The following is a 13,546-nucleotide window of genomic DNA, read 5'->3' as shown; positions in this document are numbered from 1 at the left end:
GAAAAATCATTTTCCAAGTGAAATAACGGAGATCACAGGATTGGAGAGGCTAAAACGGAGGTTTCATGAGCCGCCCCAAAACCATGTTTAGGTCCCAGGAAGGGGCTGGAGGGCGCAGTGGAGGTTTAAAGTGGAGCAAGCCCTTCAAAAAGCGTGTTACAAGGGGCTTTACTGAAATGGGTACATCCCTGACACCTTTATGGAAGGCGGCTATCGCACTGACATGAACCCTGAAATTTTGAGGACTGACGCTGACAGGTGCCAGAGATAGTCCAGAAACTTCGGTGTGGAACAAGTGAAGGGATCAATGGACATGGAGGTACACCATACCGTAAACCTTTTCCATTTATACCGATAAGACTGCCTTGTGGAAGGCTTTCGTGAAGCTACCAGGACACAGGATACCGGCTCTGAAAGGTTAAGAGGTTGGAGTATTAACCTTTCAACATCCAGGCTGCCAGGGATAGAGCCTGGAGATTGGGGTGGCGAAGGCAGCCGCTGTTCTGAGTGATCAGGCACGGGTCCTCCCCCAGAGGAATGTGCCTGTGTAGTGACAGGTCTTGGAGAATTGGAAACCAGACCTGGCGTGGCCAATGAGGGGCTATGAGAATCATTAGTCCCTTGTCCCTTCGAAACTTCACGAGAGTCCTCAATATGAGTGGAAGTGGAGGGTACGTATAAAGGAGACCACTGGCCCACGAGAGGGAGAAAGCGTCTCTTGGTGGAAGGTGTTGGCTGTGAGTGATGGAGCAGAAGTTCCTTACTTTGCGGTTGTGGATCGACGCAAGGTCTTTGTGAGGGTAACCCCAACGCCGAAATAGAGTCCGCTACCGTGGGGTTGCGGGACCACTCGTGAAGTTGAAAAGTGCGACTCAGCTTGTCCGCCAACACATTGTCCACTCCTGGCAAGTAGATGGCCCTGAGGTACATCGAGTGAGAAAGGGCCTCCACTCATATCTGTGCAGCTTCCTGACACAGGAGGTAGGAGCCCGTTCCCCCTTGCTTGTTGATGACCACATGGCCATCTGTTTGTCAGTTTGAATCAGGATGACCTAGTTGGAAAGGTGATCCTGAAAAACCCTGAGAGCATATCTGATTGCACGAAGCTCCAGGAAATTTATTTGGTGTTTGGCTTCCTCTGGAGACCACTTCCCCTGAGTTTGCAGCTTTCCAACATGTGCACTCTAGCTGAGGTTGGAGGCATCTGTTGTTCATATATTCGTGTTACTACCCAATAAAGGAAATCATTTGGACATCTGGCTGCTAATCCTGTTTTGTCGCCCTCACGGCTTTGTTAGACAGCCTTCCTTGCTGTTTCTTCAGGCCTGAAATGGTAGGCCTTGAAGAAGATTGGATTGGTTTATCCACCAAGCTAGCGATAAGCGGAGCTGGTTGGTGATGTGGACAATGGTGGACATTGGCTGAGAAGACTGAGTCCACTGCGTTCTTAAGAGTCAACTGGAGTACTCTCATGGCAAGGCGAGCCATGGGAGTAACCTGCACCGTGGAAGCCATATGACCTAGCAATGTTAGAAAGTGACGTGCAGTTGAGTGTTGTCGAGATTGCAGACGATGGGCCAGAGAGGCTAGAGTGAGAGTTTGATCCTGAGGTAGAAAGTCTTTCGCCTCTAGAGTGTCCAAGTCTGCCCCTATGAAGGATAGGGTTTGAGAGGGAACTAGCCTGGATTTTGGATAGTTTATGAGGAACCCTAGAGAGATCAGGGTATACAAAGTGAGACGTAAGGATATCATTGCAGTCTGCTGAGTGGGAGCCCTGATCAGCCAATCGTCGAGATAGGGGTAGACGGTAGACATGGACACTTTGATTCCTTAGATAGGCAGCTACCACTACGAGGCACTTGGTGAAGACTCGTGGGGCAGATGCTAGGCCGAAAGGTAACACTCGGTATTGAAAGTGTTATGGGCCTACTAGGAACCGCAGAAACTTGTGATGGGAAAAAGTGATTGAAATGTGCAGGTAGGCAACCTGAAGGTCTAGAGAGCAGAGCCAGTCTTCCCTCTGAAGAAGAGAAAGTAGAGAACCCAAGGTCACCATCTTGAACTTTTCTCTTTGTAGGTATTTGTTTAAGGTGTGAAGGTCCAGTATTGGGTGAAGCCCACCTGACTTTTTTGGTATCAAGTAATACCTGGAATAGAACCCCCCTGCCCCTGTTAGGAGAGGGGTACCGGTTCTATTGCTTGGGACTGGAAGAAGAGGGAGACCTCCAGCTCCAGATATGAGTGGTCGGATTTTCCCAACGTCAGCTGAGGTGGGGAATCCAGCGGTATGGAGAGAAATTTGAGTTGGTAACCTTGGGTTATTATGGCCAGTACCCACTGGTCTGTGGTGATTGAGTGCCATAGAGTGGAGAAATGGCACAACTGGCCTCCGACTGGAATCGTCAGAAGTGGAGGCTGGGGACTGATCTCTAGGAAAGAGTCAAAAGCCAGAAGCTGGAACTGGTTGCGGGGCTGGCTGTGACTTTGGAACTCTAGGCTCTCTGGACTGGCCTTTCTGATAAGGTTTAGAAGGCCGACCTCTGGACGCCGGGGGATAGTATCTTCTCTGCTGGTAGAATGGTCTTTTAGAATCTCTTCAAAAAGGCCTTTTAGAAGAAGAGGTGAGATCAGAAGGCAGTAAGGGGAGCTGACACAGAGTCTCCTTGTGGTCCTTGAGTTGTGCCACTGCTTCTTGAATCTTTTCCCTGAAAAAATTATCTCCTGCACAAGGTAAATCGGCCAATCTGTCTTGAACCTTCGGTCTGAGGTCCGAAGACTTCAGCCAGGCCCACCTTCTTGTACTGATGCCGGCCACTGACACTCTGGAGGCGGTGTTGTAGATGTCATATGCTGATCTTACTTCATGCTTACCAGCATCTAGACCTTTCTGTGCTAGGGCATGAAGCTGGTCTTTGACTTACAGAGGTAAAGCTTCAGCAAATTCCTGGATCTTTGTAAACAAGGCCCTGTTGTATTGGGTCATATACAATTGGTAATATGCAATGCGAAAGATGAGCATTGATCCATGGAATACTCGCCTTCCAAACGCATCCAGAAATATTTGTTCTTTTCTTGGGGGAATGGAAGAGTGAGGTTTGAAGCGTCAGGCCTTTTTCTGGGCCGACTCTACAACCATTGAGTGATGACCCAACTGAGCTTTTTGGAAGCCAGTGGCTGACTGGACTAGGTAGGTGGCATCTGCTTTTCTGTTAACAGGTGCCACAGAACCAGGGTGTTCCCAGTTCCTTTTGAGTAGGTCCAAAAGGATGTTATGAATAGGGATGGACATGATTTCCTTAGGAGCATCCAGGAATTGTAGAAGCTCCAACATCTGGTGTCGAGAGTCCTCTTCAGTCTGAAGCTGGAATGGAACAGTTTCAGACATTTCCTAAACACAATTTATAAAGGATAAGTCTTCTGGAGGAGAATGCTTCCTTTCATCAGGAGGAGAGGGCTGTAAAGGTAGATCATCAGAATCCTGGGATGAATCATCGGTCCAGGGATTATAAGGGTCATCACCGGCTCCCAAGTGTTCTTCAGAAGGGAGTAACGGTGTTATTCCAGGTGGCCCTGGGGCAGGCATCGACTGTTTCGGAGGAGGTACCAAAGGCATCGATGGAGGCATTGAGGGTATCGATGGCGGCATCAAAGGCCTCGACGGAATCGGGGACATCGATGGATGTGTCAGTGGCAACACTCCTGAGGGTGGAATGGAGAGAGGTGTTCCCTCTTCGTCCTCCGATGACAAAGGTATCGGTGAGGAAGGAATCGGGTCCATCAGTTCCCTCGGATTCACCGGTGGAAGGGCACTGATTAACTTGTCCATTCTCACCAACAGTGGTGCCAACGCTGTGGGTATCGGATTGGTGGCCGGAGGAGGAACTTGCACAGTCATCAATGGAGATTGGAATCAGTGGAGTGCTTTACCAATGGCCTTTTGGATCATCCAATCCAATTCCTCAGGGAAACCTGGGGCATGGATACCCAGTTCTGGAGTAGGAGGTAGCACTGGCATAGACGGAAGGTCCACCGGTGAAGGTGGAATCCCGGATCCCGGCACCTGTCCAGGTGGGGGAACGCCTCGGTGACCCAGAGACAGAAGAGGACGAGGTCTTTTCTATATGGGATTACTTTCTCGGTGGCTCAGAAGACGTCGATGTTGAGGGTTTGCCTGTATCGGTGGCCTGAGCCTTACGATGGCGGTGTCGAAGTTTTTCTCGATGTTCTCTCCAGTCTTTTTCCGGAGGAGGAAGAGAGGGGGTCGACAACTGTGGAGTCGTCGAAGTTGGACGGATGGAAGCGGTTTCTCGGTGCTGTCGCGACGTAGACGGCACTGGTTCGGACAACGTCGACACTATCAATGAAGTCGGGGTTTTTGGCCGAAAGAGAAGTCCTATCTTTTCTAGCCGAGCCTTGCAACCTTTTGGTGTCATTTGGGCACATCTGTCGGACCCCAGGCACATCACGCAGACCGTGTGAGGGTCGGTGATGGACATCGTACGAGCACAGTCGGAGCACAGACGGAAACCCAATGCCATGGCCTCGACAAAATTTAACCGCAGTGCAGTCGATGGCCGATAGGCCGCGAGTAAAGAACTCGACAGGAATCAACCAGCAACAGGTACAATACTTACTGTTCAACCGCGGAGCAAAAGTATCGATAAAGGGACCCCTGTAGGGTAGACATATTTTGAAATTTTTGATAAAGTTCCGTGAAAAAAAATTCCTGTCAGGAACCTCTGAAGAGCTCCTTAACTTGACTGGCTACTGCTGCGCGGAAAAAAAGAAGACTGAAGGGAGACCCTGCTGGATGCCGGGTTGTGCTATGCTGGGCATGACCAGTAGGTGCCAGTCAAAGTTCTAGATACTTTGACAAAAGTTTTCCGTGATTGGGCTCCATCCTGATGATTTATTTATTTATTTATTTATTTATTTAAAAGTTTTTATATACCGCACATGGGGGCACTTACGTGTCCGTCTAGGCGGTTTACAAGCTCACATACATAATAAAACAAATTTAGGTATATGACATAAACGTAGTTCACATACATTAAGAAAATGACAATAAAATAATTCTTTCATAGCAAGTGTCAAACGGAGGTGAATAATTCAAGATATTTATTTAGGTGATAGTACTGTAATTGTATGCATCGTTGAATAGAAAGGTTTTAACCAGCTTTTTGAATTCATTTCGATTAGGAGTCATCCGGATATTGTCTGGTATTGAATTCCACAGAGATGGGCCAAAAACTGAAAAAGCTCTTTTCCTTGTTAGGGCTAGGCTGGTGGATCTGACTGATGGTATTTCCAGTAAACATTTGTCAGTAGATCGAAGTTGTCTTGTTGGTTTATATATGTGTAGCATAGAGCAAAGCCATACAGAATTGGGGTTATAAAGTAAATTGTGGATGGTGGTTAAGATCTTGTATTTTATACGGTGAGTAATGGGAAGCCAATGTAAGTGTTGTAATATTGGAGAAATATGTTCCCTTTTTGAAAGGTTGAATATCAGTCTAGCAGTCGCATTCTGGATAAGTTGAAGTGGATGTAATGACGAAAGGGGAAGTCCAATGTATAGTGCGTTACAATAGTCCAGGTTTGATAATATTAAAGCTTGTGTTACCGTTCTGAAATCTGATGGCAGCAAAAGTGGTTTCAGTTTTTTTAACATATATATTTTGAAAAATGATTTTTTGACGGTTTCTGATATGTGTTTTGATAGGGATAACTTGGAATCTACTGTTATACCAAGGTTTCTAGCATGGTTTGTAATTGGTATAGATTGTCCATCAAAAGTGAATGGTTTTGATGATGTCACCCATATGGGAGGACTACCATCCTGCTTGTCCTGTGAGAAGGGCCAGGCTCCCCATGGTTGTGGCGCCGTAATGAAGGATGTGCTGTCGGAATATGGGTTTCAGCACCAGGTGGTTGGATATCCAAATGCTGTCTGCACAACCGAATAATTTGGAATCATTGGAGGACCGGAAGGCTCATCTGCATACTGCTCCCAGCATCCCCTGGGAGAGGAGTCCAGAGGTCACCGCAAGCGATCCAGGGATGGACTTCCACAGTCCCAGCTTCCAAAGGCACCGCACCCTTTGCAGTAGAGGAGGACCAGAAGGTTCATCTGCATACTGCTCCCAGCATCCCCTGGGAGAGGAGTCCAGAGGTCACCGCAAGCGATCCAGGGATTGACTTCCACAGCCCCAGCTTCCAGAGGCCCCACACCCTTTGCAGTAGAGGAGGACCAGAAGCACGTGCCGTTATCTCAAACCCTTCCATTAACTGAGTGAAGATTAATTTAACGGTGGTTAAAGAGGATTGGTAAGTATAGCTTTCAGAAATTTTTGGCCTTATAAAAGTTTGGTGAAAGGTGAAATTAAGGGATATATTATTTAGAGTTTGTGTGTGTCTGAGGTAAAAAGCAAACCAGAGATAGTTAATTCTAGTTCTGTCTTTCCTACCCACTCAACCCTTGATTTTTAGGCACGAGACACTTTCACATTAAAAATCAATAAGGGTCTTATCTAAATCATACTATTGTACCAGCCCTTATTGAAAGTTTAATCATCCCCTTGTAGGACACTAGCTAATTAATTAGTAAATTCACCTGTAAATTTAAAGTACTCTCATTCCAACTCCCTTAGTATCCTAAACTTAACCAGGAACTCAATAAAACCAAGATGAAGGCAGCAGTCCATCAGCAAGAGGGGGGCTTTCCAGTCTTTTGCACGGAGTGTCATATGTATGATTTTTTACCCGCCGGTGAGAGATTGTAAGTGTGCACTTGGTGCCAAGAACTCCTGGCTCTCAGGGAACGAGTCTGATCTCTGGAGGCTAGAGTAGCAGACTAGGGGAAGCTGAGACAGACAGAGAGGTACATTGATGAGACCTTCAGGGATTTAGTAGCCAAGTCCCAAATCCAGTCTGGCAGGCCCAGTGCTGCCTTGGATCAGAAAGGTCTCCCAGTAGGAGAACATCATCCTGGTGTAGCAGGAAGTGATCCTGTACAAGGACCTGCTTTCCAGGTGATGTATTGTCCTCTCGCACTGAGGAAAAGTCTCCCAGGGCTACTGCCCAGGAGGGAAGGGTTAGGCCGGCCATCATAGTTGGTGATTCGATTATTAGAAATGTAGATAGCAGGGTGGCTGGTGGATGTGAGGACCACCTGGTAACTTGCCTTCCTGGTGATTATAGACAGTGCTGGGGAGGAGCCAGCTGTCGTGGTACATGTGGGCACCAATGACATAAGAAAATGTGGGAGAGAGGTTCTGGAAGCCAAATTTAGGGTTTTAGGTAGGAAGCTAAAATCCAGAACCTCCAGGGTGGCATTCTCTAAAATGCTTCCTGTTCTACGTGCAGGTCCCCAGAGGCAGACAGAACTCCAGAGTTTCAATGCATGGATGAGACGATGGTGCAGGGAAGAGGGATTCAGCTTTCTAATGAACTGGGGAAACCTTTGGGGAAAGGGGAGACTTTTCCAAAAGGATGGGCTCCATCTTAACCAGAGTGGAATCAAGCTGCTGGCACAAACTTTCAAAAAGGAGATAGAGCAGCTTTTAAACTAGAACAAGGGGGAAAGCAGACAGACACTCAGCAGTGCATGGTTCGGAGAAATCTATCCTTGAAGGATACTAATGAAACAGGAGAGTTAGGCACCCCAACAGAGGTTCCATTAAAAGCAAACATAGTCCATGTGCCTATATGTAAAAAAATCACCGAAGCCTCATGAGAGGCTTCTAAGAAAACTAAAAAGTCATGGGATAGGAAGCGATGTCCTTTCGTGGATTACAAACTGGTTAAAAGACAGGAAATAGAGAGCAGGATTAAATGGTCAATTTTCTCAGTGGAAAAGGGTAAACAGTGGAGTGCCTCAGGGATCTGTACTTGGACCTGTGCTTTTCAATGTATATATAAATGATCTGGAAAGGAATTCGACGAGTGAGGTTATCAAATTTGCGGATACAAAATTATTCAGAGTAGTTAATTCACAAGCGGATTGTAATACATTACAGGAGGATCTTGCAAGACTGGAAGATTGGGCAACAAATGGCAGATGAAATTTAATGTGGACAAGTGCAAGGTGTTGCATATAGGGAAAAATAACCCTTGCTGTAGTTACACGATGTTAGGTTCCATATTAGGAGCTACCACCCAGGAAAAAGATCTAGGCATCTTAGTGGATAGTACTTTAAAATCGTCGGCTCAGTGTGCTGCAGCAGTCAAAAAAGCAAACAATGTTAGGAATTATTAGGAAGGGAATGGTTAATAAAACGGAAAATGTCATAATGCCTCTATATCGTTCCATAGTGAGACTGCACCTGGAATACTGTATACAATTCTGGTCGCCGCATCTCAAAAAAGATATAGATGTGATGGACAAAGTACAGATAAGGGCAACCAAAATGATAAAGGGGATGGAACAGCTCCCCTATGAGGAAAGGCTGAAGAGGTTAGGGCTGTTCAGCTTGGAGAAGAGACGGCTGAGGGGGATATGATAGAGGTTTTAAGATCATGAGAGGTCTTGAACGAGGAGATGTGAATCAATTATTTACACTTTCGAATAATAGAAGGACTAGGGAGCATTCCATGAAGTTAGCAAGTAGCACATTTAAGACTAATTGGAGAAAATGATTTTTCATTCAATGCACAATAAAGCTCTGGAATTTGTTGCCAGAGGATGTGGTTAGTGCAGTTAGTGTAGCTGGGTTCAAAAAAGGTTTGGATAAGTTCTTGGATAAGAAGTCCATTAACGGCTATTAATCAAGTTTAGTTAGGGAACAGCCACTGCTATTAATTTCATCAGTACCATGGGGTCTTCTTAGTGTTTCGGTAATTGCCAGGTTCTTGTGGCCTGGTTTGGCCTCTGCTGGACACAGGATGCTGGGCTTGATGGGCCCTTGGTCTGACCCAGCATGCCAATTTCTTATGTTCTTAGGGTAAAACTGGATGGGGGCCATGTGGAGAAGAGCTACACGTTGCATTCCATCCAATAGGTAGCGGCTGCGACATCAGGCTGACGGAGCTGTATTCATCGCTTGGCGGACCTGCTCGTCCACATGTTCAGACACTGACCGCTGAAGACCTTGCCCTCCCCCCCCGCAAAGGGACTTTTGTTTCTCTCTTCTCTCTTTTTTTTTTTAATTTTTTTTTTATTAGGGCTGTTTGGAGGTATGAGTAAAATGCCCCAACAGCAACAGAGGATGGGTTTGAATCAGCAGCAAACCTTGTTTCCATGGTTTGCAGTCTGCTTGTCTAGTCACTAAGCTACTCTTCCACACTGGCACAATGAAGAATCAAATGTCTGCCGGCCCCCCGGTCTGCGATCAGCAAAATATTTAAATCAAGCCCCCCCCCCAACAGAGATAGTACCAAACGTGAAGTTGCGTGCTGGCATGACACCCACGCACCGAATGAGATCGTAGATCCGGTGTTAATCATGTCAGCTGGGGAAGGAAAAAGGGCTGGCCGATTTTATTAGGCCGGTGATGTCATTGATGGGCACCCTAACCGATGACTAATGGCCACGCCAGTGTACGAGGGGGTTCGAATGCGTGGCATGCTTCGCCCCCCCTCATTTCCACAGCCAGAAGAGGAAAAAACAAAGGGGCAGGGGCGGGGAGTCGGGCAGCCAGGCTGCCCGTATTGTTGGCGCACGGACCTATTAGGTCTTCTGAATAAGTATAAGAACGTAAGAACATAAGAAATTGCCATGCTGGGTCAGACCAAGGGTCCATCAAGCCCAGCATCCTGTTTCCAACAGAGGCCAAAACCAGGCCACAAGAACCTGGCAATTACCCAAACACTAAGAAGATCCCATGCTACTGATGCAATTAACAGCAGTGGCTATTCCCTAAGTAAAATTGATTAATAGCCATTAATGGACTTCTCCTCCAAGAACTTATCCAAACCTTTTTTGAACCCAGCTACACTAACTGCACTAACCACATCCTCTGGCAACAAATTCCAGAGCTTTATTGTGCGTTGAGTGAAAAAGAATTTTCTCCGATTAGTCTTAAATGTGCTACTTGCTAACTTCATGGAATGCCCCCTAGTCCTTCTATTATTCGAAAGTGTAAATAACCGAGTCACATCTACTCATTCAAGACCTCTCATGATCTTAAAGACCTCTATCATATCCCCCCTCAGCCGTCTCTTCTCCAAGCTGAACAGCCCTAATCTCTTCAGCCTATCCTCATAGGGAAGCTGTTCCATCCCCTTTATCATTTTGGTTGCCCTTCTCTGTACCTTCTCCATCGCAACTATATCTTTTTTGAGATGCGGCGACCAGAATTGTACACAGTATTCAAGGTGTGGTCTCACCATGGAGCGATATAGAGGCATTATGACATTTTCCGTTCTATTAACCATTCCCTTCCTAATAATTCCTAACATTCTATTTGCTTTTTTGACTGCTGCAGCACACTGAGCTGACGATTTTAAAGTATTATCCACTATGATGCCTAGATCGTTTTCCTGGGTGGTAGCTCCTAATATGGAACCTAACATCGTGTAACTACAGCAACGGTTATTTTTCCCTATATGCAACACCTTGCACTTGTAGACATTAAATTTCATCTGCCATTTGGATGCCCAATCTTCAAGTCTTGCAAGGTCCTCCTGCAATGTATCACAGTCTGCTTGTGATTTAACTACTCTAAATAATTTTGTATCATCTGCAAATTTGATAACCTCACTCATCGTATTCCTTTCCAGATCATTTATATATATATTGAAAAGCACCGGTCCAAGTACAGATCCCTGAGGCACTCCACTGTTTACCCTTTTCCACTGAGAAAATTGACCATTTAATCCTACTCTCTGTTTCCTGTCTTTTAACCAGCTTGTAATCCACGAAAGGACATCGCCTCCTATCCCATGACTTTTTAGTTTACGTAGAAGCCTCTCATGAGGGACTTTGTCAAACGCCTTCTGAAAATCCAAATACACTACATCTACCGGTTCACCTTTATCCACATGTTTATTAACCCCTTCAAAAAAATGAAGCAGATTTGTTAGGCAAGACTTCCCTTGGGTAAATCCATGTTGACTATGTTCCATTAAATCATGTCTTTCTATATGCTTTACAATTTTGTTCTTGAGAATAGTTTCCACTATTTTTCCCGGCACTGAAGTCAGGCTCACTGGTCTATAGTTACCTGGATCGCCCCTGGAGCCTTTTTTAAATATTGGGGTTACTTTGGCCACCCTCCAGTCTTCAGGTACAATGGATGATTTTAATGATAGGTTACAAATTTTAACTAATAGATCAGAAATTTCATTTTTGATTTCCTTCAGAACCCTAGAATGCATACCATCCGGTCCAGGTGATTTGCTACTCTTTAGTTTGTCAATCTGGCCTACTACATCTTCCAGGTTCACAGTGATTTCGTTCAGTTCGTCTGACTCATCACCCCTGAAAACCATCTCCGGAACTGGTATCTCCCCAACATCCTCATTTGTAAACACGGAGGCAAAGAATTCATTTAGTCTTTCTGCAATGGCCTTATCTTCCCTTAGAGCCCCTTTAACCCCTCTGTCATCTAATGGTCCAACCGACTCCCTCACAGGTTTCTTCCTTTGGATATATTTTAAAAAGTTTTTATTATGAGTTTTTGCCTCTATGGCCAATTACATTTCAAATTCTCTCTTCGCCTGTCTTATCAATGTTTTACACTTAGCTTGACAATGCTTATGTTTTATCCTATTTTCTTCAGATGGATCCTTCTTCCAGTTTTTGAAGGATGTTTTTTTGGCTAAAATAGCCACTTTGCCTTCTCTTATTTGTTTCCAATGTTATTAAGAAGGGAGGAGTGGGTATATGTTTTCGAAATGCATTCCTTTTCTATTAGTAAAGTTCAGAAGGATTTGAGGGGATGATATATTTTTATTAAAGGCAGAGTGGCAGGCTGTGCCGTATGTCTGGCTTCCATCTATTCACCAAATATGAATCAAATTTCCTTTGTTTCAACTTGCTTTGCTGAACTTTTTGATTTCTCAGAAGGAACAGTGTTTATTGGGAGGTGAGGGAGGGACTTTAATGTAATTTTTTCTCCAAGGATGGACAACGCAGGTCTGGTAACCAAGGATCTGCATCGTAAGGGTCAGCTTTTTGAGCAGCTGCTTTCTGAGTATGGTTTGGTAGATCCCTGGAGATTTTTATATTCTGGTAAAAGAGCTTATTTCTTCTTTTGTACTTCTCATAATTCATAATTTGAGGATTGATTATATCTTTAATGATAAGTGGGAACTGGGTTCACTTAATTTGATGGACAAGGTGCTATTGAGTGGCCTGATCATGCACTAGTTTTCTTGCACTGATTTTTGGATATTAGGGATCACTCTTCATGAAGATGAAAGTTAGAATACTGCTTGGTGAAAGATGAGAAAGTTTGTTCTATCACGGTTGCTACTGAGGAATATATTGAAATGAATGACAATGCAGAAGTTTTTGGGGCCACTTTGTGGGAAACAACCAAGGCCACTATCTGGGTAAAATTAATAAGCCGGACGTTGCTAGAAAATGTTCTTTTTGACTGATAGAGCAGAAAGTCAGGGTGAGGTTCAGGAAGCTGAAGAGGCAAATCAAAATGTTCAAAGTTGACTTACACATATAAGTCCATTTTGAAAATTAGCAGGTGTATACGGAATCCTGCACAGCATCAGAGCATACATGTACACATTTATGCCTGTTGAGTAAATATGTACACAGATATTAATGTGCATACTTTTGAAAATTGGTTTCCCTGCACCAACTCCACCACGGAACACCTCTTTGAACTATGTGAGAAATCACATCCGCACATACTTTTAAAAACAACTCCCAGGGAAAAAACTTTCAAAAAAGCCCATTTATGCAAGTAAAAGCTTTTGAAAATGAGACCCTTAGTATATAATTTTACAACCATATGGAGAAACCTATCTATAAAAATAGCATTGTAACACACCTTTAAGACAATGCACAGACAAAGCACTGGGAAACCATTCCAGTGATTAACATAAAACTTGAGTCAGAAACTACCTAATTGCTTCCTTCTTGAGCTGTATGCGACTACCAGGCACATGTGTTATCATCCATGGAGTATTACAAAAAAGAGGATTAAAAAGGTGGCAAGATCATAGACCTGCTTCTTTAAAACAAGTATACTACTAAAGGTCCAACTCAAAATTATTAGCTAATTTGTTGAGATTAGGAGTGCTAATAAAGGAATAGAAAGGGATTAATAATACTTGTAGGTGTTTAAAATTATATTTACCTTCATGCAGTCCAGCAGTAAAGCCAGATGGATTTGTGACTAGGAACTCAGGGCTAGCATTAGACCATCCTCCACAGCTTGAATTCCTCTGCATTGTAATATGCTGTAATTTCTCCTGAAAGCGCTTGCCATCTAGAAACATAATTGAATAGTGAATTCTTAAATAATATTTTTGATCCCTTAATTACAATAAAAATGAAAAGCAATCATTTTTACCTCTTCTAATTTTACCCCTTCACAATTTTTATTGCCCATCATAAATGTGCTCTCCATGTATAGCAGGATAT

At 44.4% G+C, this 13,546-nt stretch overlaps 1 protein-coding gene across 1 annotated transcript in view; it reads right to left on the bottom strand.

Moving 5' to 3' along the window:
* The window catches only part of LOC115087279 (lysosomal-trafficking regulator-like), a 1,534,685-nt gene that overhangs the window by 929,713 nt on the left and 591,426 nt on the right, over positions 1-13,546 (bottom strand). Inside the window, 1 exon segment of the mRNA XM_029594260.1 lies at positions 13,260-13,391. Within this exon segment, the coding sequence (XP_029450120.1) occupies positions 13,260-13,391 (132 nt within the window).

This window comes from Rhinatrema bivittatum, chromosome 3 (assembly GCF_901001135.1).
Source record: "Rhinatrema bivittatum chromosome 3, aRhiBiv1.1, whole genome shotgun sequence".
Taxonomy (NCBI): Eukaryota; Metazoa; Chordata; class Amphibia; order Gymnophiona; family Rhinatrematidae; genus Rhinatrema; species Rhinatrema bivittatum.
The sequence above is the reverse complement of the archived record's forward strand: the minus strand, read 5'-3'. Positions and strand labels throughout refer to the sequence as shown.